Source organism: Podarcis melisellensis (genome assembly GCF_964234715.1).
Source record: "Podarcis melisellensis genome assembly, chromosome: 10".
Lineage (NCBI taxonomy): Eukaryota > Metazoa > Chordata > Lepidosauria > Squamata > Lacertidae > Podarcis > Podarcis melisellensis.
In genome coordinates, this window is record NC_138542.1 from 75,872,953 (window position 1) to 75,900,917 (window position 27,965).

Consider the following 27,965-nt stretch of genomic DNA (forward strand, 5'->3'; position numbering starts at 1 on the left):
TGAAATTCCTGCTGATGTATTGTCCAAGATTGTATCAAGGGATCAACACTGTACCTATGTGCAGAAGTTGGGTTTGTACTGATATTGTACGAACACGCTGCCCAGAGATGTTCACAGAAAGGGGGAGGATGTTGGTTTCTGCTTTCTTCTCTGTGCAGCGAAGTGCTTGTCACGAGACAGGTTGTTTACATTCCACAGAGTCTGTACTGTTGGAGGTTTTCCCACGGGAACGGGAGACTGGATATGACGTACACTGGTTTCCTGTTTTTCACTGTTCTTTGCAGTTTCAGTTTGTGATTCTCTCCGTGCTTTAGAGGAGAGATGACGCTTTCTCTGCACATGCAGAGGGAAGATGTTTTTCTGTAACTTACCAGCTTTGAACTGTAAATAAAGTAGTATAGAGCATGTTGGCACAAACTTCTCATCATTCCGCTGTGCACTGGACACTGCTTATCCCCAACAGTAGATGTCTTTCTGGAACTCTCTAGCTTTCTCCATAATCCAGCGCATGTTTGCAATTTGGTCTCTGGTTCCTCTGCCCCTTTGAAATCCAGCTTGCACTTCTGGAAGTTCTCAGTCCACATACTGCTTGAGCCTTCCTTGTAGCATTTTAAGCATAACCTTGCTAGCGTGCGAAATGAGTGCAATTGTGCGGTAGTTGGAGCATTCTTTGGCACTGCCTTTCTGTGGGATTGGGATTCATGTGTTGCAGGAAACCCCCCCCCCTCAATCATTCAGTTTGTACAAACACCACACAGACACACACACGACATATTCAATGCTTCTGTTATAAATTCATTGAAAATCAGGCATACATCGGATCTGCACCGTTCCAACACGTCCGCAACATCAGAAGACCATCACACTCACAAAAGAACCGGATATGGAAGTGGATTCAGTAGGGACTGAAACACAGGACAGTGACCAGCCCTTCCCTCTGGGGCAGGAAACAGTGAACTCCCCTTTGTCTTCAGGAAAGTAATCATGGGGAGGGGAAAGGAGGAACTGAACATGTGAGAAGACCCTCAGGTTACCACCACAACTCCTCCTCCTTCAGAGAAGTCACACTTCTCTGAGGTCTCTCAGCCCCACTCACCTCACAGAGTGTTTGTGGGGGGGAGGAAGGGAAAGGAGAATGTGAGCCGCTTTGAGACTCCTGAAGGGGAGTGAAAGGCGGGATATCAAATCCAAACTACTACTACTACTCTTCTTCTTCTTCTTCTTCTTCTTCTTCTTCTTCTTCTTCTTCTTCTTCTCCTCCTCCTCCTCCTCCTCCTCCTCCTCCTCCTCCTCCTCCTCCTCCTCCTCCTCCCTGAACCCCTCCTCTGTGTGATGTAGTCATGATGTAGTCTTGGGGGTGTAGTATGGGGGATTAGCAGCTAATAAAAGTTGGGGTCTTCCTTTGTTGGGGGCTTCCATCTTGTTCCACCTGGGGGCAGGTGGGAGTCCCGTGGCGACAGTCTTCCATCAAGACCTACTGGCTGCTCTTTTGCTCTCCTCTTCCTGGCTGGTCTCCTTGTTTCTGGTCCAAGGGATCCCTCAGATTTTGGAATCCGCTTCTGGCTCCAATTGTATCGGCTGCTTTTCTGAGCCTCTTGGCTGTTGTGCCTGGAAGGGGCCTGTGTCCAGGGTCCTTGTCCTGGCCTGAGTCAGAGGCTGGGGTGGGGAGCTGGGATTGGGGGGGGTCGTTTAGCTGCCCCCCATTCCTGTTTTGAACAGCACCAAGACCTAAAACATGGAGGGATCTAAGCTCGTGGGGTGGGGGAGGGGAGGATGTTGCACTTTGGGGGGGGGATCCCACTTTGCAGCTGGATCTCCGGAACCTTCTCCTCGCCCCCCCCTCAATCCCTCCCCTCTTCTCCCACATCCTCCTCTCACCCCGCCCCCACAACCCCAGATCCCGCCCCCAATACATTGCTCCTCCTCCTCCTCCTCCAATCCGGTTTCTGCTCCGGGAATGGGGGGGTGGGGGAGCCCCCCTCCCAAGCTGGCTTCTTCTCCCGGAAGTGGAGCTTCCACTCCGGATTGCTGCTCTACCCCGTAGATCGGGGGGGGGGCGCTTTCTGAAAGGGGAGGGAGGAGGCAGGGGACCCCCCCCCATGGATGTTGCAGGAAAGGAGAATCGGAAGCGCGAATAAAGCGGTAAAGGGGTCGCGGGGGGGCGGAGAGGGGGGGAAAGGACCCAGAGACCCCTCCAGCTCCCCAAGCGCCTTCCGTGGGGCCTGGATCCCGCCACGCGTGCTTCGAAGGGGGCTTTCCTCGCAGGGCGGACCCCTCGCCCCGTTCCTCCTGGCTCCGTGCGGAGAAAAGCGGCCCATGAAAGGGTTAAGGGGCGCGAGTGACGCCTGGATAGAGACCCCCAGTCCCTCCCTTGCTCCTGTCGGGGGGGGGGCTAGGATGGAGAGATGGGGCGCGCAGGGCGAGGGTGTTGCAGGAGACCCCCTCCAGCTCCCCCAAGCGCCTTCCGTGGGGCCTGGATCCCGGCACGCGTGCTGCGAAGGGGCGGAGATGGGGCGCCCACCCACGAGGACTCCCTGGGGCGCGGAGAGAAGCGGGCCAGGAAAGGGTTAAGGGGTGCGGGAGGCGCCTGGATAGAGACCCCCCCTGTCCCTCCCTTGCTCGTCTAGGGGGGGCAATAGGGACGGAGAGATGGCAAGGGGTGAGCCAAGGGGGCGTCTGGGTGCAGGGGAGACTCCGGGATGCGAGGGCGGCAAGGGCGGGGGGAGGAGGGGGCACCCCCGGGGCAAGGAAGCGCAGCATGGGGGGGGAGACAGCTGGGGGGCAGCCTTGGCTTCTCCCTCCCGCCCAGGAATCGACCCCCCCCAAGGCGACCAGAGAGGGATCCCTGGAAAGTGGGGGTCCAATCCCCCCACCCCTTCCTTCCTGCAAGCTCCATCCTCCTTCCACCCCATAAGTCCCTGCCCTGTCCAGACACAGCCATTCTGCCCAGTCCACCCACTGGTCCCCTGGAGAGGAGAGGAAATCCCGAGAGGAAGAGGGGAGGGGGGAGGCCTTCTCAGAAGCGGCTCTTGGTTTCCGCAATCCCACCCAGGAAGCAGCCAGAAACCTTTTCCTCTCTCTCAGGCTTCCATCTTTATTGTCTTTTCCGCTGAGGATGAGGATAATGTACACCTGTCATCAGAAACAGGGGTGCAGAGTCCATGGAATGGCTCTCAGGATTGATAGAGAAGTTGCACCTCAAAAGCATTTCTGTTCCTCTTATTCTTTGTAGGAAATGTCAGAGTGACTGACAAGCTGAGATACAACCCATCATCATCCGATGACAGCGACTTCATGAATCTTCCCAGTCAAAGGACCCATTTTCAGGATAGACAGTGCCTGGGGCTGGAGGCTCTACACACCGGGTGTGCCTGTGCAGGCCAAAGACTGCCAGTATTAGCACAGGTGAGGTGTGTGACCTCCCCAAATTTACAGACTGTGTGTGAATGAGAGTTTGTGGGTGGGATTATAGTTTATGGCAACCCTGTGATTTTCTCCACCCATAACTTTTCGTGAGCTGATATTGCAGTACGAATTCCAAATTAACTACAAAAAAATCACATGATAATAATAATAGTACAGTGGTACCTCAGGTTAAGAACGGACCTGCAGAACAAATTCAGTTCTTAACCTGAAGTACCACTTTAGCTAATGGGGCCTCCTGCGATTTCTGTTCTCATCCTGAAGCAAAGTTCTTAACAAAAGGTACTATTTCTGGGTTAGCAGACACTGTAACCTGAAGCGTCTGTAACACGAAGTACCACTGTAAAAGTTATAGTATTCGTCTTTTCCCCCAGCCACTCTGGGCAGCTTACAGTACATATAGGTAAAGGTAAAGGGACCCCTGACCATTAGGTCCAGTCGTGGCAGACTCTGGGGTTATGGCGCTCATCTCGCTTTATTGGACGAGGGAGCCGGTGTGCAGCTTCCGGGTCATGTGCCCAGCATGACTAAGTCGCTTCTGGCGAACCAGAACAGTGCACGGAAATGCCGTTTACCTTCCCGACAGTACAGTACATATACAAGACAGTAAAACATCAAACATTACAAACCTCCTGATACAGCTGTCTCCTAAATGTCAGATGGTTGCCCATTTCCTTGCCCTCGGAAGGGAGGGCATTCCATGGGGCAGGAGGCCCTCTGCCTGGTTCTCTGAAACTTCACTTCTAACAGCAAGGGAACCAGCAGAAGACCCTCGGAGGCGGACCTCCCTGTCTGGACTGAGCGATGGGGGTGAAGATGCTCCTTCAGGTCCACAGGGCCGAGGCTGTTGAGGGCTTGAGGTTGCCGATCTTGCTCCTCCATAATGATCAATGTATAGTTAGCAGAGTAGGAAAAAACACTCAGAGGCAGGGGAAAAAATCAGCTGAGAAATTTATTACTGAAGACAGATAAGCATAACAGGACCCAAAAAATAGCAAAAATGTAATTCACAGTAAAACCCTGACTTAGCAAACCAAAACAGCACTCAAGTAAGAAACAGACAGAATATAGTAATATCAGAATATGAAGTGGGAGCAGGCGCATTTCAATACTGTAATTTATATATAATTCAACGTCAGAGAAGCCCTGGGACTAGATCACAAGCCTCCAGGTGGACGTGCCCCATCTGCCCTTCACGTTCCTTCAGAATCTGCCTTCTGGACTGTGGGATTCACGGTTGTTCTCCTCCTCTCTATCCACCAGGGCTTGACTTCAGGTGCAGCAGAATTCCCCAGCCCCCCAAGGATTTGAGACCCATCAGCTTTCCTCACCTGGTCTAGCCGGCCAGTTGAAGCTGTTGCTTGAAGCCCTGTTGCATGCTGACAGCTTCTGGAAGCCACAGGTGAGAGTTCAGTGCAGGGTGGGCACCAAGGGTGCAAAAATGACCCCAGAAGGTGCAGGACATGTCCCCCACCAAAGGAACTACTGCTCCCCAACACCCCATGACGTCTAGATTCAGGTAGGTAGCCGTGTTGGTCTGACGCAGTTGAAATAAGTAAATAAAAAATAGTCCAGTAGCACCTTAGAGACCAACTAAGATTGTCCTGAGTATAAGCTATTGTGTGCATGCACACTTTATCAGATACACTGAAACAGATGTCACCAAACCCTTGTATATCTGGGAGGGTGGGGTGGGATTTTTCTCAGAAAGGTACTCCTACTACCATCTCCCACTACCCTTCACTATATGAAGAAGTGTGCATCCACACGAAAGCTTATACCTGAACAAACATGGTTGGTCCCTAAGGTGCTGCTGCTGTTGTTGTTGTTTAGTCGTTTAGTCGTGTCCGACTCTTCGTGACCCCATGGACCAGAGCATGCCAGGCCCTCCTGTCTTCCACTGCCTCCCACAGTTTGGTCAAACTCATGCTGGTAGCTTCGAGAACACTGTCCCACCATCTCGTCCTCTGTCGTCCCCTTCTCCTTGGGCCCTCCATCTTTCCCAGCATCAGGGTCTTTTCCAGGGAGTCTTCTCTTCTCATGAGGTGGCCAAAGCATTGGATCCTCAGCTTCAGGATCTGTCCTTCCAGTGAGCTCTCAGGGCTGATTTCCTTAAGAATGGAGAGGTTTGATCTTCTTGCAGTCCATGGGACTCTCAAGAGTCTCCTCCAGCACCATAATTCAAAAGCATTAGTTCTTTGGCAATCAGCCTTCTTTATGGTCCAGCTCTCACTTCCATACATCACTACTGGGAAAACCATAGCTTTAACTATACGGACCTTTGTTGGCAAGGTGATGTCTCTCCTTTTTAAGACGCTGTCTAGGTTTGTCTTTTTTTCCCCTCCCAAGACCCTAAGGTGCTACTGGACTATTTTTGTTACTTTTTTACTTCAGCTGTGTCAGACCAATATGGCTACCTACCATGAAGCACAGTTATCTCCTTGCCTTGAATATCCTGCTTTTCTTTATTTAAAAATAATATTTATTAAAGTTTCAATAAAGTTACAAAAATAAAAAGAAGAAAAAAGAAGAAAAAATACAGAATACAGAAAAAGTAAAAACAATTAAAAACAAATCAGTCTTTCCATGTCTTATCTTTCATATGTTTGTTTCCCTGACCTCCTCACACCTCCCTTTTCTGTATTCTAATTCAATAGTTGTTTCAGCAAGTCCTTACCATTTTTGCTTTTATCTTGGTATTTTACCTTGATATACTGTAGCTTTACATTATCACCTGTTAACAATCCATTTTTACATACCCCTTTGTAACATTATTGCTAAAACCACATAACTTCATTCCAGCATTTTTCTAGCATTCCTTAATTTTACAGTGTCTCTGTAAATAGTCTTTAAAAATTTTCCAATCTTCTTCCACCGACTCTTCTCCCTGGTCTCGGATTCTGCCAGTCATTTCCGCCAATTCCATGTAGTCCATCAGCTTCATCTGCCATTCTTCCAGGGTGGGTAGATCTTGTGTCTTCCAATGCTTTGCGATGAGTATTCTTGCTGCTGTTGTAGCATACATAAAAAAGTTCTGTCCTTCTTTGGCACCAATTGGCCGACCATGCCCAGGAGAAAGGCCTCTGGTTTCTTCAGGAAGGTATATTTAAATACCTTTTTCATTTCATTATAGATCATTTCCCAGAAAGCCTGAATCCTTGGGCATGTCCACCAAAGGTGAAAGAATGTACCTTCATTTTCTTTACATTTCCAACACTTATTATCGGGCAAATGATAGATTTTTGCAAGCTTGACTGGTGTCATGTACCACCTGTATATCATTTTCATAAAATTCTCTCTTAAGGCATTACATGCCGTAAACTTCATACCTGTGGTCCATAACTGTTCCCAGTCGGCCATCATTATGTTATGTCCAACATCTTGTGCCCATTTAATCATAGCAGATTTCACCATTTCATCCTGAGTATTCCATTTCAACAGCAAGTTATACATTCTTGATAATATCTTAATTTTGGGGTCTAACAGTTCTGTTTCCAATTTTGACTTTTCCACCTGGAAGCCAATTTTCTTGTCCAAATTGTAAGCCTCCCTTATTTGATAATAATGAAGCCAATCTCGCACTTTGTCTTTTAGTTTCTCAAAGCTCTGCAATTTCAATTTATCTCCTTCTTGTTCCAAAATCTCCCAATATTTCGGCCATTTGGCCTCCATATTGAGCTTTTTCTGAGCCTTCGCTTCCATCGGTGACAACCACCTTGGGGTTTTATTTTCAAGTAGGTCTTTATATCTTATCCAGACATTAAACAATGCTTTCCTAACAATATGGTTTTTAAATGCTTTATGTGCTTTAACCTTATCATACCACAAATATGCATGCCACCCAAATACATTATTGAAACCTTCTAGATCCAAAATGTCTGTGTTCTCAAGAAGCAGCCATTCCCTCAGCCAGTAAAATGCGGCTGATTCATAGTAAAGTTTAAGGTCTGGCAGGGCAAATCCATCTCTTTCTTTGGCATCAGTTAATATTTTAAATTTTATTCTGGGCTTCTTGCCCTGCCAGACAAATCTAGAAATATCTCTCTGCCACTTCTTGAAACAGTCCATTTTATCCAAAAGTTGCAGTGTTTGAAACAAAAACAACATTCTTGGCAATACATTCATTTTTATAGCAGCAATACGGCCTAGCAAAGAAAGCTTCAAATTTGACCATATTTCTAGATCTTTTTTCACTTCCGTCCAGCATTTTTCATAGTTATCTTTAAATAAATTCACATTCTTAGCTGTCATATTAACCCCCAGATATTTCACTTTCTTAACCAATGTTAAACCTGTCTCCTTCTGAAACCTCTCTCTCTCAATCACTGTTAAATTTTTCTCTAAAACCTTAGTTTTCAACTTATTCAACTTAAATCCTGAAACCTGACCAAATTCTTGAATCAGTTCCAATACTCTTTTAGTACTAGATTCTGGCTCTTGTAATGTCAATACTAGGTCATCTGCAAATGCTTTCAATTTGTACTGTTTGGCTCCGACTTGTATACCCTTAACCAATTGTCCCTTCTAATCATATTTAAGAAGACCTCCAGGACCGATATAAAAAGCAATGGGGAAATTGGGCAACCTTGTCGTGTCCCTTTCTCAATCTTAAATTCCTCCGTCACCACATTATTAACAATTAGTTTGGCCTTTTGTTCAGAATATATTGCACCTATACCATTTCCAAAACCTTGACCAACCCCCATCCCCTGTAAGTTCTTCTTCATAAAACTCCAGGAAATATTATCAAAAGCTTTCTCCGCGTCCACAAATATCAAAACTGCCTTGGTATTAATATTCACTTGTAATTTTTCTAAAATGTTGATTATGTTTCTCGTGTTATCAGACAAGTGTCTGCCCGGGAGAAAGCCTGCTTGATCTTTATGTATCTCTTCCACTAATACTTTTTTTAATCTCTTAGCAAAAATATCTGCAAAAATGTTATAATCCACATTAAGCAGAGATATGGGGCGGTAGTTCTTAAGCTGTGTTTCCTGCTTGGCATGGGGTTGGACTCGATGGCCCTTGTGGTCTCTTTCAACCCTATGATTCTATGATTCTCAGACTCAGTTTTCGGTATAAGTGTAATGTAAGCTTCCTTCCACGACTCTGGTGCTTTTTTCCCTTCCAAAATTTCATTACAAACTTCCTTTAGTGGTTGTATTATCCAATTTTTCAAGGATCTATAATATCTTGAAGTTAAGCTGTCCGGCCCTGGAGATTTACCCAGTTGCATATTCTGGATGGCACCTTCTACCTCCTGTTCAGTTATTTTATAATTCAGCATTAGCTTGTTTTCTTGAGAGATTTTTTGTAGTCCATTTATTTTCAAAAATCGATCTATGTCAATTTCTTTCTGTGACCCTTGTGTATATAATTGTTTAAAATACCTCTGGAAACAATTTCTAATCTCCACTGGGTTCTGTATATTCTTTCCTTCCACTTCCAAATATATAATAGTGTTGAGTTTTTGTCTTTTTTTCATTTGCCAGGCCAGCAATTTCCCACATTTATTAGCCAACTCAAATGTCTTTTGTCTCATCTGTTTAATTTTCCATTCTATTTCCTGATTCATCATTTTCATATATTGTACTTGATATAACTTTATTTCTCTCAAAATCTCTTGCGACTTTGGTTTTGCTCTCAATTTCATTGTCTTTTTTCTCGTTTTGAGTTCTCTTCTTTATTGCATTCTGTTGTATCAGAAACCCTCTCATAACCGCTTTGCTTGCGTCCCAGATTACTCTTTTTTCAACAGAAGTATTCATATTTATCTTGAAATAATCTCTCAAGGTTTTTTGGGCCTTCTTAGTCACTTCTTCGTCCCTAAACAAGGTGTCATTCATCCTCCATCTGAAGGAGCCAATTGGTGCTAGTTTCATCTCCATCTTCACAGCATTATGGTCGGAGCAAGTTTTAGGGCAAATTTCCACTTTTCTTGTCTTTGGAGCCAGTCCTCTAGTTACCCAAATTTGGTCAATTCTTGTCCATGTCATTTTGGCTTCAGAGAAGAAAGTTCCCTCTCTACCCAAGGGGTTCTTTGTTCTCCAGATGTCAACTAAATCCAAGTTGTCAGTCATCTCAAAAAAGGTTTTTGGTAGTCTGCCGTCCTTAGAAACTACCTGTCTCTGTGCTTTGTCCATATTTGTAGATACCACTCTATTCATATCCCCCATCATGATCATATTATAGTCCAAATAATCCATCAGAGTCTCATGCAACTTTTTTTTAAAAAATCTGATTTTCCCTCATTTGGTGCATAAACTCCTATTATCAAGAATTTCTCTCCTTGTAGTTGAATTTCAATTGCCACAAATCTTCTTTGGTCATCTTTAAATATGAATTTCGGTGATAGGCTCTCCTTTGCATAAATTACAACACCTCTTTTTTTGTCTTTGTCCGATGAAATAAACTCTTGGCCCAGTCTTTTATTAATCAATACTTTCCTGTGTAGCCTTATCACATGTGTTTCCTGTAGGCAAATCAAGTCCAATTGTTCCTTTTTTAATAAGTGAAAGACTTTTCCTCTTTTGAGGGGAGTTAAGTCCATTAGTATTCCAGCTTAATAGTTACAGAGCCATGATGTAGTTACTTTGGTTTTCCTCCAACTGCACCAAGTGCTTGCTCTTGTTCTGTCGGTGGTATTATTGTCACTTTCTCTGGGCAGTCCAATCCAAAGGGTAATCTTGCTATGTCTAGTATTCCTCTTTTTAGTAATCCTCTGTCCAATGCTTTTTGTTCTGGTCCTCTGTCTGTTGGTTCTCTGTCCAATGCTCTTGGCTCTTCTCCAAATTCTTTCTGCAAATCTCCGTGATCTTTCAAAAAAATTCCTTTGTCGTCCACTGATCTTATTTTTATCTTTCTTCCTTTATTTTTTTTTTTTATAAATATTTATTGGAGTTTTTAATAAAAGAAATACAGAAATAATAAACAACATTACTTTGTTTTTACAAAATTTCATAACATCTTTAGACTTCCTCACATCCCCCGCTCCCACTTACATCATTAATGAGTTTTTGTCAAGCAGATTATCATCTTATTTTCAATTTTATAACCACTTATTTAAATATAATATAATAGTTCTCCTACAAATTTTGTTTCTCTTAATCTCTCTTATCGTCAAATTCTAATCCAATTTAGTGATGGCCAATTATTTATAACCAAGCATCCTTCTTAATATTCCACTAAATCACAATGTTTCTGTAGATAAATCTTGAATTTCTTCCAATCTTCTTCAATCCTTTCTTCTCCCAGGTCTCGGATCCTGCCAGTCATCTCCGCCAGTTGCATATAGTCCATCAGTTGCATCTGCCATTCTTCCAGTGTGGGTAGATCTTGAGTTTTCCAGTTCTTAGCGAGTAGTATCCTTGCTGCTGTTATTGCATACATAAAGAATGTTCTATCCTTCTTTAACACCATCTGGTCGACAATACCCAGAAGGAAGGCCTCTGGTTTCTTAGTGAAGGTATACTTAAATACCTTTTTCAACTCATTATATATCATTTCCCAGAAGACCTTCACTTTAGGGCAGGTCCACCAGAGGTGAAAGAATGATCCTTCATTTTCTTTACATTTCCAACATTTGTTATCAGACAAATGGTATATTTTGGCAAGTTTAACTGGGGTCATGTACCATCTGTATATCATTTTCATTACATTTTCCTTCAAAGCATTACATGCAGTAAAGTTCAGCCCAGTGGTCCACAACCTTTCCCAGTCCTCAAACATAATGTTATGCCCAATATCCTGTGCCCATTTTATCATAGCCGACTTAACCATTTCGTCTTGTGTATTCCATTTCAACAGCAAGTTATACATTCTTGAAAGTACCTTAGTCTTAGGTTCTAACAATTCTGTTTCCAACTTCGATTTCTCCACCTGGAACCCTAGCTTTTTATCACTTTTAAAAATTTCTTTAATCTGAGCGTAGTGTAACCAGTCTGGCACTTTATCCTTCATTTTCTCCATACTCTGCAATTTCCAATTATCTCCGTCTTTTTCTAGCAGTTCCCAATATTTTGGCCAATAGGCTTCCATATTGGGTCTTTTTCGGGCCTTAGCTTCCAAAGGTGAGAGCCACCTTGGAGTTTTATTTTCCAATAAGTCTTTATATTTTGTCCAGACATTGAACACTGCTTTTCTGACAATATGGTTCTTAAAGGCCTTATTGATCTTAACCTTATCATACCATAAGTATGCATGCCAACCAAAAGCATTGTTATAGCCTTCCAGATCCAACACGTCAGTGTCTTCGAGAAGTAGCCAGTCTTTTAGCCAGCAGAAAGCCGCGGCTTCATAATACAACCTTAAGTCTGGCAGGGCAAAGCCCCCTCTTTCTTTCGCATCTGTTAATATCTTAAACTTAATTCTGGGCTTTTTGCCCTGCCAGACAAATTTGGAAATATCTCTCTGCCACCTCCGGAAACACTCCGTTTTGTCCACAATTTGCAATGTTTGAAACAGAAACAACATTTTTGGCAATACATTCATCTTAATAGCAGCAATTCGGCCCAACAAAGAAAGCTTCAATTTTGCCCAGCTATCCAAGTCTCTCTTAATTTCAGACCAGCATTTTTCATAATTGTCCTTAAATAGACTCAGATTTTTTGCTGTTATGTTTACCCCTAGGTACTTTACCTTTTTCACCAATAATAGTTCTGTTTCTCTCTGAAACCGTTCTGACTCTGTGTCTGTCATGTTTTTCCCCAACACCTTCGTTTTTTGTTTATTTAGCTTAAATCCCGCCACCTGACCAAAATCATGTATCAGTTGTAATACTCTTTTCGTACTAGATTCTGGCTCCTGCAGTGTCAAAACTAGGTCATCTGCAAAAGCTTTAAGTTTATATTGTTTCGCTCCGACCTGGATTCCTTCCACCAACCGGTCCCCTCTGATCAAGTTCAGGAGCACCTCCAAAACTGAGATAAATAACAGAGGGGAAATCGGGCAGCCTTGTCGTGTTCCTTTTTCAATTTTAAATTCTTCCGTTACCACATTGTTAACTATCAATTTAGCTTTTTGTTCTGAATATATTGCATCGATCCCATTTTCAAAACCCCGCCCTGCTCCCATTTCTTTCAAATTTCCCTTCATAAATTTCCAAGAAATGTTGTCATGTTCTCCGCGTCTATAAAAATCAGCACTGCTTTAGTGTTTATGTCTGTTTGCAAAAGTTCCAAAATGTCAATAATGTTCCTTGTGTTTGCAAACATGTGTCTACCTGGGAGAAAGCCGGCCTGGTCTTTGTGAATTACTTCATTTAAAACTCTTTTAAGTCTGCCTGCTAAAACATCAGCAAATATTTTGTAATCCACATTTAGAAGGGAGATGGGGCGATAGTTCTTAAGTTGTGTTTTTTCAGTTTCTGATTTTGGTATCAATGTGATAAAAGCTTCCTTCCACGATTCCGGCGCCTTCTTTCCCTCCAAGATTTCATTGCTGACCTCCATCAAAGGTTGAATCAGATAATCACTCATTGTCTTATAGTACTTGGAGGTCAGGCCGTCTGGCCCTGGAGATTTGCCCAATTTCATGTTCTGAATGGCATGTTCAATTTCTTGTCGTGTTATTTGGCTATTCAGGAGTAGTCTATTTTCTTGTGAAAGTTTTTTAAGACTATTTTTTTTCAAAAATTGTTCAATCTCTACCTCATTTTGCGGCCCTTGAGTATATAGTTTCTTGAAATATTTCTGGAAGGATTTTCTAATCTCCACGGGGTTCTGAATATTTCTTCCTTCAATTTCCAAATTTGTTACTATGTTCAACTTTTGTCTCTTCTTCAACTGCCAAGCCAGCAGTTTCCCACATTTGTTTGCCGATTCAAATGTTTTTTGTTTCATTGATTTAATCTTCCATTCTATTTCCTGGTTTATCAGTTTAGAATATTGTGCCTGATGAAGTTTGATTTCTCTCAGAATCGGCTGTGACTTCGGGTCTATTAGCTTCTTCTCTAGTTCTTTAATTTTCTCCAAAATCTTGTCTTTCTTTTCATTTTGTTTCCTTTTCTTTATAACATTCTGTTGTATTAAGAACCCTCTCATCACGGCTTTGCTTGCGTCCCAAATTGTTCTTTTTTCCACCGTAGTGTTCAAATTTATTTCAAAATAGTCCTTCAAAACTTTTTGGGCCTTCTTAATGATCTCCTGATCTCTAAATAAGTTGTCATTCATCTTCCATCGAAAGGAACCGGTTGGTAACAATGTCAAATCCATTTTCAAAGCGTTATGGTCGGAGCAGGTCTTTGGGCAGATTTCCACTTTCCTGACCTTAGGTGCCAGACCTCTAGTAATCCATATTTGGTCAATTCTTGTCCAAGTCAGATGGGCTTCAGAGAAGAATGTTCCTTCTTTTCCCAAGGGGTTTCTCGTTCTCCAAATGTCAATCCAGTCCATATTGTCTGTCATTTCAAAAAAGGTCTTTGGTAGTCTGCCATCTTTAGTAACTTTTTGACTTTGCGACTTATCCATGTTAGTTGATACAATCCCGTTCATATCTCCCATCATGATGATGTTGTCAAAGTCCAGATATTCCAGCATGCTCTCATGCAACTTCTTATAAAATTCCGATTTCCCTTCATTTGGTGCGTAGATTCCTAATAGCATAATTTTTTCTCCTTGATGTTGTATTCTGGCCAAAATTCTGCCATGTTCATCTTTAAATAGTAATTTAGGTGAAAGGCTCTCTTTTGCATATATCACCACCCCTCTCTTCTTTACTCTGTCTGAAGATATAAATTCCTGGCCGAGTCTTTTATTTACCAATACTTTTCTGTGGAGCCTAGTCACATGTGTTTCTTGCAAGCAAATAATGTCCAATTGTTCCTTTTTTAATATATGAAAGATTTTCTTCCTTTTTTCCGGAATGTTGCAGCCATTTATGTTCCAGCTCAGAAGTTGCAGAGACATCCTGGATAAATCTGGTTATTTTTCAGGGGGTGGTACCTTATTCTCTGGATCTTCAGAGTCCAAGGGTGCCGGTTCCTTTGGTGCTCCAGGCTCCGGCAATGATCCAAGTCCTTTATGAAGGTCTTCTCTGTACTGGTTCAGAAATTTGTCTCTATCTTCCAATGTTCTAATTTTAATCTTCCTCCCTCTAAAAGTAAAAGATAATCCATGAGGAAAGTCCCACCTAAAGATGATTGAGTTACTCCTCAGTAGTCTTGCTAGTTCCAAATACTCAGATCTCAAATCCAAAAGCTGTCTAGGAATGTCCTTGTAAATTTCAATTCTTTTGCCCAAAATGTCCAGTGATTTTCCGTAATGTAGGCCCAAAATCTTGTCCCTCTCCTCCTTTGATCTCAATGTTATCAAGCAGTCTCTGGGCTTGTCTTTTCTTGTCAGTCTTCCAAGTCTAAAAGCTGATGTGATTTTAAAATCTTTCTCCTCAAGGTTCCAATGCTTGGAAAATATTTTGGTCAAAAACTCAGCCAGGTTGTCTTCTTCTACTTCGGATACAGATCTTATCCTTAAGTTGGTCTCCCTATTTTTCAATTCAATCATCGAAAGATAGGTCTGATGTTCACCTACTTGTTTGTTGAGTGGTCTCACCTCTTTTTCTAACTTTCCAAGTCTTTGGCTAGTATCTTCAGCCAATTTCCTGTTCTCCCCTGTGGCCTCCTCTAATTTTGCAATCGTTTGAGCGTTCTGTGCCACTTGTCCAGTTAATCTATTTAAACATTCTGTGTTCTGATCTATTTTCGATGTTTGTTCATCAGCCTTTTTATCCAAAGATTCCACTCTCTTATCCAAAGATTCCAATTTTTCATAATTTTTTTCTAAGATAGAAGCAGCTGATCCTGAAGCCATATCCTCCAGTTGTAATTCCTCTGTCTCTCCTCCCCCTGCCTGTGGCAGGGAGGCAGCTTCTTCCTCGGAGTGCAAAATAGGCACAGACGATCTACGTTGTTGTAAAGTTGAGGCTAAGGTTGTTTGTCTCGTTCTTGGTCTTTATTCTTTTTCTTTAGTCTCCTTTTTCTTTGCGCCACTCATTCCAAGTTTATCTGATAGTCAAGGTCAGGCTGAGTTGTTCCCATGAGAAAAAGACGGGCCAGGTGACAGCACTCAGCCAGCAGGCCGGGAAATAGAAAGTAAAACAATATCACTGCTGTTAAGTCCAAAAACCTCTAGGGGGAGCTTAAAATGTCTTTCAGGAAGGAATACCCAAAAATAATGAAATTAATGTCCAAAAGCCTTCAAATGTTAAATTTTTGGCAGAGTTGGTGTTATAAAAACACAATGTCTCAAACAGTGCTTGCTGGTACTTCAGTTGGTGTTATAAAGTAACAAAGTCCAAACCTCTCAGATTTTTCCAATTTATGTATCAAAATACTTAAGTCTGTAAACTGACTGCTACTGTTACCAGGCAGTTCCAGCACCTGGTTTTCTTCTTTAATTTGTAACTTCAACAGAGGAAGATATCACAGTCCATGCTACCACATAAATCCAATGCTTAAAATCCTTTTCTGCCTTTAAAAGAAGTTCAATAGATGCTCAGATCCAATTAATAAAAAGTTCACTTACAGCCTCCACTCCTCCAGCTCTTTGCTTTGAAGTTCAGTGACAGCAGAAGACGGACTTCCTTTTTTTTCGTCCTCCGCTTTCAGCCAAATTCAGTTGCTTTAGTCTCTAATTGATTAAAAGTCCTTATTACTCACGGGTTGCTGCTTTTCAAAGTGCCAAATCCAGGAAGAAAGGTCAGCGCTCACCGGCAACAGCTTCGCGGCTTCTCTCCGCCGATTGCGGAACGACCCTCAGCGCCGCTGCCTCCTCCGCGATCCGGAGCCCCTTACGGGGTTCCTTCAACGTTTTGGGGGCAGCTCCTGGCGCCCGCCGGGTCCCGAGACCGCAGGCTTCTGCTGCCTGCGGTTTTCCGATGTGGGTCTCCGCTTCGTCGTAGCGGACGACCCGTTTTCAAGCAGAGCTCCCTTCCCGGTTAGGAAAGGGCAGCCATTACCCTTCGCGCCGCCTCCGGAAGTCCTTTATCTTTCTTCCTTTAAAGCTAAAAGATAGGCCTTGGGGAAATTCCCACCTAAAAACAATTCTATTCCTTCTCAGCAGGGCAACCAAATCTCCATAATTGGACCTAAGGTCCAAAAGATGTTTCGGAATATCTTTAAATATTTCCACTCTTGATTGGTGTATTTCCAGGGTCTTCTGAAAGTGCAGGCTCAAAATTTTATCTCTCTCCTCTTTTGTTCGGAGGGTAATCAGACAGTCTCTCACCCTGTTCTTCTTCCCCTCTCTTCCAAGTCTAAAAGCACTCACTATCTTAAATTCTTCTTTCTCCAAATCCAAATCCCAGAAGTCTGCAAATTCCTGCATAAGAAAGTCTGTCAGGCTGTCCTTCTCTAATTCAGGCACAGCTCTGATCCTCAAGTTTGTTTGTTTCTCCTTAAGTTCAATCATAGAAAGCGTCAACCTGTGATCCTCAAGTTGCCTCTGTATATCTGGTATCTTCTCCTCTACGGCAGCTGCTTTTTCCTTAGCTTCTTCAGCGGTCTGTCGAGTCAGAGCAGATTCCTGTAGCAATTTCTCAATAGTTTCTGTATTGGTATTCACCTTTTGTCCCAAATTATTAATGCTTATAGTGTTTTGGTCAATTTTAGTTCATGCTTCAACCACTTGTTTACTTAGCTTTTCCAATGATTCATTTATCTTACCTAATGCAAGTGCTAAAGCTTCTTCAGATGACATACCTTTTGACTTGGATTGTATAGATGCAGCCGCAGATGAGGCAGAAGGGCCAGATGTTGATGCTCTTCACTGCCAAGATTTCCCAGACCTCGTCGTTTTGTCTTGGAGCGAATCTACTTTTTCTTTTCCATCTGCCATAACACTTCAAATAAATGCCCAAGGTCAATCCCACGGCCACAGTTTATTTTGAAGTGGAAAATTCCCCTGGCCCAATTGTAACAATTTCAGAAACTTCCTCTAGGGGGACACAGTAGCAGTCTGTACTTGTTGCATTAAAAAGTAGCACTTTTTAAACCACCATTTCACAAAATAAAAGACAGTTTCAATTTCAGTTACTTTTCAGTTGCTTTTCCTTCTTTTTAAGATCAGGAGGAGACAGCCAGAAACAATGTATCTCCCTTGTAGAGGGAGACAACAGAAACAGCAGAGCTAGCTGTCAGAAAGTATTCTATTCACAAACAGTCCATTTCACAATGCGGCAGTCATTATTGTCCATGGCAGTCCGTTCCCAGGTTTTGAGCAGTAGATTTTTATTTCCTTCCCTCTCTCTTGCAGGCAAATATAGTCCAAGCCTCTCCCCCCTCTTCTCCTGCAACCAAGGGGGGAATTCACTTGTTTTGATGTTGGAATTTAGTCCTTTCCGATGAACTTTCCAAGACTTTAGCTTACAACTTCTTTGCTTTAGTCTATTTACAAAAAAGCGGAAGGCGGACTTCCTGTTTATGCCTCCCCGCTTCGGTACCAAATTAGACCTTTTTTTCTTCCCTTTTTTCCAATTTATCCTACTCACAGGTAGTTGCTTTTATAGTCGAATTGTCACAGGAAAAAGTCAGCGCTCTCCGGTAATGGCTGTGCGGCTTCGCTCCGTGGTAGTAGCAGTTTCCTCTCAGCACCGCGCCACTCGCAAGCTTCGCTCCGGAGCCCGTAGTCGGGTTTCCTTGTGAGTTGGGGGGGCGCAAATGGTGCCCGCCGAGTCCCACGTTCACAGGCTTCACCCCGCCTGTGATTTTAGAAGGGTCTCCGCTTCACCGTAGCAGTTTGACCCGATTTCCATGGAGCAGATCCCTCCAGCTCAGAGGGAATCCGCCATTACCGATGGCGCTAAACCCGGAAGTCGAATATCCTGCTTTTCAGTGCCAGATTAGGATAGTCCTCTGTCAGAAGACAAGCACACGTCAGGCAGCACATCATTATAAAGAACCATTGGGGTGGGTGTTTCCATCTGGGATTCCCATGTGCCAGCTGCTTTCCTTCTGCTTCTCCTGCTCTCCCCATGCAATGTGAGGCATGTAGACAGAAGTCCATCTCCAAGAACAGGAGCTTCCCTCAGCACCCATTCAGCTGACCCCAAGCACCAAGCCTTGTCACTAGTTCTCTGACTTACCCAGGCCACAGTCCCTGGAAAAGATGTAGACCTGGGTCGCCCAAAATGGTCCATATGGACCTCCTCAGGTCAGCGGGACTGTGCAGGTGATTCATGAAGAACTAGAGGTGGAAACGGGGGCAGCCACTTGATTTGAAAGGCAGTCCCACAGGAGAACAGTATTCCAAGATCATGCTGTGTTATTAAAGATGATTCAGGATTATGAAAGTTTGATGATGCATTACTACCATTTGACATCATAGCATTTTCATTTCCTAAAAATTGGGAACATGGGGAGGACATGGGAGAATGTAGGAGATGTTGAAATAAGAGAAGGTGCTAATGGCGGTTGATGTGTCCTTTTTTTCTGTGTTCTTTTTCCTGAAACCCAAACAGGATTTCCTTTCTGCCAACTCTGAAAAAGGGGATGGAGAAGACAGGATTGCAGGGACAGGGCACCTTTCATTTCATTAGGAATAGCCATTAAAATGTGTGAAATGTGGAATCTGCTTCACTGAATGAGCACACATATATCACATCAACAAACACAAAAAGGAAAGAACCCATTTAAAGGTATGGAGTGCGGAAAGAGCTTCTCTTTCGATGCAAAACTTAGAACACACCAGCAGACTCACACAGAGAGAAAACATTTTAAGTGCAGGGAGTGTGGGAAGAACTTCAGTCAGAGTGGAAACCTTAAATTGCACAAACGGACTCACACAGGGGCGAAACCATATACATGTATTGAGTGTGCAAAGAGTTTTAGTGATAGTGGAAGCCTTAGAAGACATCAACGGACTCACACAGGAGAGAAACCATATGAATGTATTGAGTGTGGAAAGAGCTTTAGTAATAATGGAAACCTTAGACAACATCAACGGACTCACACAGGGGAGAAACCATTTAAATGTATGGAGTGTGGAAATAGCTTCAGTCAGAGTGGAGACCTTAGCAGACATCAACGGACTCACACAGGGGAGAAACCATTTAAATGCATGGAGTGTGGAAAGGACTTCAGTATGAGTTCACACCTTAGATCACATCAACGGACTCACACAGGGGAGAAACCATTTGAATGCATGGAGTGTGGAAAGAGTTTTAGTGATAGTGGAAGCCTTAGGAAACATCAACGGACTCACACAGGGGAGAAACCATTTGAATGCATGGAGTGTGGAAAGGACTTCAGTCAGGGTGGACACCTTAGAAATCATCAACGGACTCACACAGGGGAGAAACCATTTAAATGTATGGAGTGTGGAAAGGACTTCAGTCAGGGTGGACACCTTAGAAATCATCAACGGACTCACACAGGGGAGAAACCATTTAAATGTCTGGAGTGTGGAAAGAGTTTTAGTGATAGTGGAAGCCTTAGGAAACATCAACGGACTCACACAGGGGAGAAACCATTTGAATGCATGGAGTGTGGAAAGGACTTCAGTCAGGGTGGACACCTTAGAAATCATCAACGGACTCACACAGGGGAGAAACCATTTAAATGTCTAGAGTGTGGAAAGAGTTTTAGTGATAGTGGAAGACTTAGGAAACATCAACGGACTCACACAGGGGAGAAACCATTTGAATGCATGGAGTGTGGAAAGAGTTTTAGTGATAGTGGAAGCCTTAGGAAACATCAACGGACTCACACAGGGGAGAAACCATTTGAATGCATGGAGTGTGGAAAGGACTTCAGTCAGGGTGGACACCTTAGAAATCATCAACGGACTCACACAGGGGAGAGACCATTTGAATGCATGGAGTGTGGAAAGAGTTTTAGTGATAGTGGAAGCCTTAGGTCACATCAACGGACTCACACAGGGGAGAAACCATATAAATGTATCGAGTGTGGAAAGAGTTTCCTTTTGAATACAAGCCTTAAATCACATCAACGGACTCACACAGGGGAGAAACCATTTACATGTCTGGAGTGTGGAAAGAGATTCAGTTAGAGTACACACCATAGAAGACATCAACGGACTCACACAGGGGAGAAACCACATAAATGTATAGAGTGTGGAAAGAGCTTCCGTTATAGTAGAAACCTGAGAGTACATCAACAGACTCACATTGATAAGAAACTATTTCAATGTATGGATTGCAGCAAGAGCTTTAGTGATAGTGGAAGCCTTAGAAGACATCAACGGACTCACACAGGGGAGAAACCCTATGAATGTATGGAGTGTGGAAAGAGCTTCACTCAGAGTGCAAACCTTAGATCACATCAACGGAGTCACACAGGGGAGAAACCATTTAAATGCATGGAGTGTGGAAAGGACTTCAGTCAGAGTGGAACACTTAAAAAACATCAACAGACTCACACAGGGGAGAAACCACATAAATGTATAGAGTGTGGAAAGAGTTTCCTTTGTAATACAAGCCTTAGATCACATCAACGGACTCACACAGGGGAGAAACCATTTAAATGTATCGAGTGTGGAAAGAGCTTCAGTTATAGTGGAAGCCTTAGAAGACATCAACGGACACACACAGGGGAGAAACCATTTCAATGTATGGAGTGTGGAAAGAGCTTCAGTTATAGTGGAACACTTAAAAAACATCAACAGACTCACAGTGTGGAAAGAGTTTCCATTGTAATACAAGCCTTAGAAGACATCAACAGACACACGGGAGAAACCACATAAATGTATCGAGTGTGGAAAGAGCTATAGTATTAGTGGAAGCCTTAGATCCCATCAACGGACTCATACAGGAGAGAAACCATTTACATGTGTGGAGTGTGGAAAGAGCTTTGGTGATAATGGAGTACAGTAAATACTTCACTCAGAGTGGAAATCTTAGAAAACATCAGCAGACACACAGGGGAGAAACCATTTAAAGGTATGGACTGTAAGTAAGATTGGAACCCTTGATTTATGTCAACAAACTCACACAAAAGACAAACCATATAAATATCAGGAAAGTAGAAAGAGGTTCACTCTTAGTGGATGTTCAGAATCAACAGACTCATGAACAGGAAGAACTTTAAGAGTTGAAATCCTTCAAACCATCAACAAACTCAGAATGGAGAAGCAGTTTAAATGAAAATATTGCAAGAAGTGCTTTATTTATAATACAGTGATCAAGGAACATCCCGGGACTCCCACATGTGAGAAGCCATTTAGATGTATGGAGTGTGGGACGTCTTCCTCTCAGAGTCCACTCTGAGCAATGAACTCAGCAGGAAATCATTCATAAAAGCATGAGGTATATGTGAAGTTCTGGTGTTTATATGTAAAACTGTATAATAATGAAATAATGAAGGCAACATCTCACAATAGTGAGTATAATTTTAGATGAAAGTACCTTTGGTTTTTGCACCAAACTCTGTCACACACACCACCACCGTATGATCTCCCAGCACTGCTTCTTCACCAGAACTTCATCGCTGCCTCCTGCCCTGCGCGTTCTGAAGAAAACTTAAAATACTGAAATTGAATGGGAGATTTCCCCCCCAGCCTAATTTCAAGAGGGGGAAAGAGGGGCTGCAGGTACCAGGGAAGTCTCCTGGGGGCCCCATCTTCACTCATGAACCCCATGGGGCAACCCCAGAGCTCCTGCTCATTCTGGGGTTTGAGGAAGATAATATTTTTCCATAGTCGCAGAATTTTTGATTCAGTCATGTACTCTGGAGTTTTCCCACCAGAGGACCACAGTGCTGTACCTGCTGCTATTGTCATGGACTGGCTCGTGAGGGGGGGGCACCAGTTGGGGGACCCACAAGGGAAGAAGGCTCAGAGCCCAGGGACAGGTGGGGGGATGAGCCGAAGAGGGAGAAAGGGGAGCAGACCAGAAGGGGAGGTGTTGCAAGCTGAGGAGGAAACAGGGTTTGGTGAGCGGGAAGAGGTTGGGGCAGAGAGTAGTTCAGGCTCAGAGGGAGGAGAGGAGGGGGCCAGGAGACCCAGAGGAGGCCGGCTGCTGAAGCATCCAGGGAGACTCCCCCTCCTGCTGCGACCAGCTCCCCTCTCCCCTTGTCTAGAGCACACAGGGAAATCCAGTTCAGACCCCATGAGCCTGTACATGATATTAACAGGTGTTTGGTTTTTTGTCCCAACATGCATCACTTTAATCTTATTGATAATGAACTGTATTTTCTGCCCATTCACCCCGTATGGAGAAGTCCCTTTGGAGCTCCTTGCAATCTCTCTCTGTTTGAACAACCCTGGACAATTTGCTGCCATCAGCAAACTTTGCCCCCTCCTAAGTCTAGATCATTTATGAACAAGTTGAAAAGCCACAGGTCCCAATACAGATCTTGAGGGGATTCCGCTTTCTGCTCCTCTCCATTCAGATAACTGTCCTTTTACTCTCTTGGTGTTTCTGAAGGAGGGCTGCCTTCCTGGTGGTGGGATGGTGATGGGCAGAAAGAGGGAGAAAAGGGAGCAGAGGGGAAGGGGAGGTGTTGCAAGCTGAGGAGGAAACAGGGTTTGGTGAGCGGGAAGAGTCTGGGGCAGAGAGCAGTTCAGGCTTGGAGGGAGGAGAGGAGGGGGCCAGGAGACCCAGAGGAGGCCGGCTGCTGAAGCATCCAGGGAGACTCCCCCTCCTGCTGCGACCAGCACATGCCTTTGCGTCTGGCGGTTAGAACTCTTAGAATGTGGGGGTCCCATTTTTCAACCAAAACCAAAACCCGCTAACCAAATCCTGCCCATTTTAGGAGGAATGAATTGTTTTAAGGAGTGGAAAAAGGAAATATCTAGATTAATATGGAGTGGAAAAAAACCAAGAATTAAACACCAGTTATTAACAGATAAAAAGGAGAGAGGAGGTTTTGCATTGCCAGATTTGGAATTCTACCATGCGGCGGCAGGATTGGTTTGGATAAAAGACTGGATTACACTAAAAGATACAGACGTATTAGACTTGGAAGGCCATGAGAATTGGTCTGGATGGCACGCTTCTTTAATGTACGGAAAAGTGAAGGTCCACAGGGGATTTTTGAGCCATGTGATAAGGAAATCGTGATATAAAATCTGGAATAAATATAAAGGACTACTTGAGCCAAAAATACCCTTGTGGACATCAACAAGAGAAGCCATATACACATGTTAGAATATTTACAGCTAGCAAAACTGACGGGCCAATCAAAAAAAAAAAAATCCGGCCAACCGAAGGTCCCATCTGGGGTGCTATCTTTTGTAAACAAAAGCTGCCCTTCTTCCCTTATGGGGGACACAAGAGCCCTTTATAGAGTCCCTTGTAGGTTCTCCATCAGTAGGACAAAAGAGCAGAGGCAACCAGAGACTATTGAGAAGCAAAGCAGCTACTAAGCCTGATCTTTATTGATCTGCTGCAACAGGGTGCTCCCCTGAGGAGGACCCCCAACCAAGGTGTGCCTGGCCTTATATAGACATTTTATATTCCCTGACCTGGAGATCCAGACCATCCCTCCAAACATCACAGAAGGGGTGTAACCCCAGACCACCCCCCACAAACATCATACCTACATCACAGAAAAGGTGGTCTACAACAGAAATTTGAATGTTGTCATTTTTCCTGTCTGCCAGGTTATCTGATAATGCCTTATCTGATTCCCTTTCCTGGTAGTCTGGCCATTCCTTTGAGATGGTGATTTCCCAATTCCTGAGACAATGGGAAGGTTCCCTCACCTGCTCCCTCCTTGCAGAGAAAACATTTGGTCAGTTTGGAAGTCTAAATGGTTTCAGGACGGTCTTCCTGTGCTGCTCCAGACATGTGGTCCACATATCTATGTATGTGCTTGGTTGGTAAATTTATGAACATTTATTATATATACAAGACATTGTTACGGAAAATCTAGGTGCTCTGCCACCCGGCTCTTCGGACTGAGTCCGTGGGTCCCTGCGGAACAAAAGGAGTGCAGGCAGAGACTGGAGAAAGTTGGAGAAGATCCACGTTTATTGCGCAAGAGGTTCAAGGTGAGATTGAACCCCGAGGATGGGGTGACATGAACTTTTAAAACTTCCCACCATTACCCCAGATACAGTTCAAAGGCATCATCACTACCTCATTGCTAAATCACGATTACATCAGAAAAGGGGTGGGTTCTACAGGATTAACATATGGAGGAGGGAGGGGAAAACATGCAGAGCTGGAACATGTATTGAAAGGCATGTTCTGAGTACCGGTGATAAGAGAACAATGGGGTCTTAGTTTGCACAGTCTGTCACCCGGCCGAGCCTGGAGGAAGGGCTAGACTGGGTGATTTGGCATCAATGAGGTCTTTCCTGGGTGTATGTGACCGTGACCTCCCGCTTGAGGGATTATGGAAGGTACTGGGCAGTCTTGAAGTACTGAGGAAATTGAGCAGTTTGGCATTGAAAGCAAGAGAATCGGTGGTACGGGTGATTTTGTATGAATTTTTATTTTTTTTAGCACTTTGAAACAGTGGCAGCTCATTTTGGAAATGAATTGCTACATTGTATCAATTTTGATAAGGGACGCGGGTGGCGCTGTGGGTAAAAGCCTCAGCGCCTAGGGCTTGCCAATCGAAAGGTCAGCGGTTCGAATCCCTGTGGCGGGGTGCGCTCCCGCTGTTTGGTCGCAGCGCCTGCCAACCTAGCAGTTCGAAAGCACCTCTGGGTGCAAGTAGATAAATAGGGACCGCTTACCAGCGGGAAGGTAAACGGCGTTTCCGTGTGCGGCTCTGGCTCGCCAGATGCAGCTTTGTCACGCTGGCCATGTGACCCGGAAGTGTCTCCGGACAGCGCTGGCTCTCTTGAGTGAGATGGGCGCACCAACCCCAGAGTCTGTCAAGACTGGCCCGTATGGGCACGGGTACCTTTACCTTTACCTATCAATTTTGATGGGCTTAGCAAGGATACCAGGTGTCAGTCCATGGTTCTCACCGCAGGGAGCTGTCAACAGCTTGTCAGAAGGTAAAGGAGGCCTGCAAGAGCTGACACTGCAGACCAAATGCATTGTGCTGATTGGCTGGAGGCTTCGTTGGCTGCAGGCTGATTGGTCAGGACGCTCCCGTAGGCAGATAGTCTGTTCATTCATAAAATACACTCCTCGCTCCTCCGGTCTACCCAGGGAAAGGGAAAGGGCACTTTATTGGGGGGCTTGGGTTTCGCCTGGTGCTTAGTGCAAAAGAGTGAGGGGGCTGAGGGGTCCTTGTAGGGCCGGGCGCCCTTGAGGTCATCGCCTCGAACCCTCTGAAGGCTTCTGGGAAAGGGGTTGACAAACATGCCCCCCTTCCCTATCAACCTTAATTTTTTTATTACAGGATTCATCCAGTCCAGCCTTTCACATGATGAATTCTGCATTTACGTTAAATAAGCAGGGAGACAATATACAGCCTTGTCATACTCCTTTCCCAATTTTGAACCAATCAGTTGTTCCATATCCAGTTCTAACTGTAGCTTCTTGTCCCACATAGAGATTTCTCAGAAGACAGATGAGGTGATCTGGCACTCCCATTTCTTTAAGAACTTGCCATAGTTTGCTGTGGTCGACGCAGTCCAAGGCTTTTGCATAGTCAATGAAGCAGAAGTAGATGTCTTTCTGGAACTCTCTAGCTTTCTCCATAATCCAGCGCATGTTTGCAATTTGGTCTCTGGTTCCTCTGCCTCTTCTAAATCCAGCTTGCACTTCTGGGAGTTCTCGATCCAGATACTGCTTGAGGCTTCCTTGTAGCATTTTAAGCATAACCTTGCTAGCGTGTGAAATGAGGGCAATTGTATGATAGGTGGAGCATTCTTGGGCACTGCCCTTCTTTGGGATTGGGATTCATGTGTTGCAGGAAACACATGAACTCCTCTTTGTCCTCAGGAATATAACGGGGAGAGGAAAGGAGCAACCGGGCAGGTGACAAGAAGAAGAAGAAGAAGAGGAGGAGGAGGAGGAGGAGGAGGAGGAGTAGTAGTAGTTTAGATTTGATATCCCGCTTTATCACTACCCTAGGGAGTTTCAAAGCGGCTAACATTCTCCTTTCCCTTCCTCCCCCCCAAACACTCTGTGAGGTGAGTGAGGCTGAGAGACTTCAGAGAAGTGTGACTGGCCCAACGTCACCCAGCAGCTGCAGGTGGAGGAGCAGGGAAGCGAACCCAGTTCACCAGATTACGAGTCCACTGCTCTTAACCACTACACCCCACTGGCTCTCAACAAGACACTCAGGTTACCACCACAACTCCTCCCTCAACCCCTCCTCTTTGTGATGTGTCAATGATGTAGTCATGATGTAGTCTTGGGGGTGTAGCATGGGGGATTAGCAGCTAATAAAAGTTGGGGTCTTCTTTCCTTGGGGGCTTCCATCTTGTTCCACCTGGGGGCAGGTGGGAGTCCTGTGGAGACAGTCTTCCATCAAGACCTACTGGCTGCTCTTTTGCTCTCCTCTTCCTGGCTGGTCTCCTTGTTTCTTGTCCAAGGGATCCCTCAGATTTTGGAATCCGCTTCTGGCTCCAATTGTATCGGCTGCTTTTCTGAGCCTCTTGGCTGTTGTGCCTGGACGGGGCCTGTGTCCACGGTCCTTGTCCTGGCCTGAGTCAGAGGCTGGGGTGGGGAGCTGGGATTTGGGGGGGGGTCGTTTGGCTGCCCCCCGTTCCTGGTTCGAACAGCGCCAAGACCTAAAACACGGAGGGATCTAAACTGGTGGGGTGGGGGAGGGGAGGATGTTGCACTTGTGGGGGGGACCCAACGTTGCAGCTGGATCTCCGGGATCAGCCTCTCCCCCGTTCTCCTGATCCAGAAGGAAGAGGGGAGGGGGGAAACCTTCCTCTCCCCCCTCAATTCTTTCCCTCCCCTCCCGGCACCTCCTCCTCTCACCCCGCCCCCACAAGCCCACATCCCCCCCCCAAACGTCCCACCCTTTCCTCCTCCTCCTCCAATCCGGCTCTTCTGTCCCAGGAATGGGGGGATGAGCCCCCTCCCACCTTGCCTTCTTGTCCAGGACGTGGAGCTTCCACTCCGGATTGCTGCTCTGCCCCGTAGATCTAGGGGGGCGGCTTTCGATGCTGCAGGAAAGGAAAGGAGGATCGGGAGCGAGGAGAAAGAGGTAAAGGGGTCGCGGGGGGGGGGAGAGGGGAGAAAAGGACCCAGAGACCCCTCCAGCTCCCCAAAGCGCCTCCCGTGGGGCCTGGATCCTGGCACGCATGCTGTGGAGGGGGGGAGATGGGGCGCCCACCCACAAGGACTCCCTGGCCCCCTTTCCCCCGCGCAGGCATCCCTGGGGCGCGGAGAGAAGCGGGCCAGGAAAGGGTTAAGGGGTGCGGGAGGCGCCTGGATAGAGACCCCCCTGTCCCTCCCCAGCTCGTCTTGGGGGGGCAATAGGGACGGAGAGATGGGGGGCGCATGGCGAGGGGTGAGCCAAGGGGGCCTCTGGGTGCAGAGGAGACTCCAGGAGAGAGGAAGGGGGCCAAGGGTGGGGGGAGGAGGAGGGAGGAGACGAGGACCCAGAGACCCCGCCAGCTCCCCAAGCGCCTTCCGTGGGGCTGGGATCCCGGCACGCCTGCTGCGAAGGGGGCTTTCCTCGCAGGGCGGACCCCTCGCCTGGTTTCCCCTGGCTCTGCGTGTCCCAT

General features: G+C 45.1%; 2 protein-coding genes and 1 long non-coding RNA gene across 5 annotated transcripts in view; 2 read left to right on the plus strand and 1 right to left on the minus strand.

Moving 5' to 3' along the window:
- The window catches only part of LOC309378858, a 230,243-nt gene that overhangs the window by 87,123 nt on the left and 115,155 nt on the right, over window positions 1–27,965 (minus strand). The gene's annotated exons all lie outside the window — the stretch shown is intronic.
- Window positions 20,213–21,116, plus strand: LOC309379815 (uncharacterized protein; the record flags this gene model as incomplete). The annotated part of the gene is made up of 1 exon (XM_081929268.1): window positions 20,213–21,116. Exon 1 carries the CDS (start codon window positions 20,565–20,567, stop codon window positions 21,114–21,116), a length of 552 nt encoding a protein of 183 aa, XP_081785394.1. The 5' UTR covers window positions 20,213–20,564.
- The window catches only part of LOC309378660 (uncharacterized protein), a 116,863-nt gene continuing 115,433 nt past the window's right edge, over window positions 26,536–27,965 (plus strand). Inside the window, exon 1 of one of the 3 annotated variants that reach the window (XM_081927157.1) lies at window positions 26,536–27,442. The gene's annotated coding sequence lies outside the window, so the exon portion shown is untranslated. The remainder of the gene's footprint in view (window positions 27,443–27,965) is intronic. The other 2 variants (XM_081927156.1, XR_014172152.1) reach the window with 2 other exon arrangements.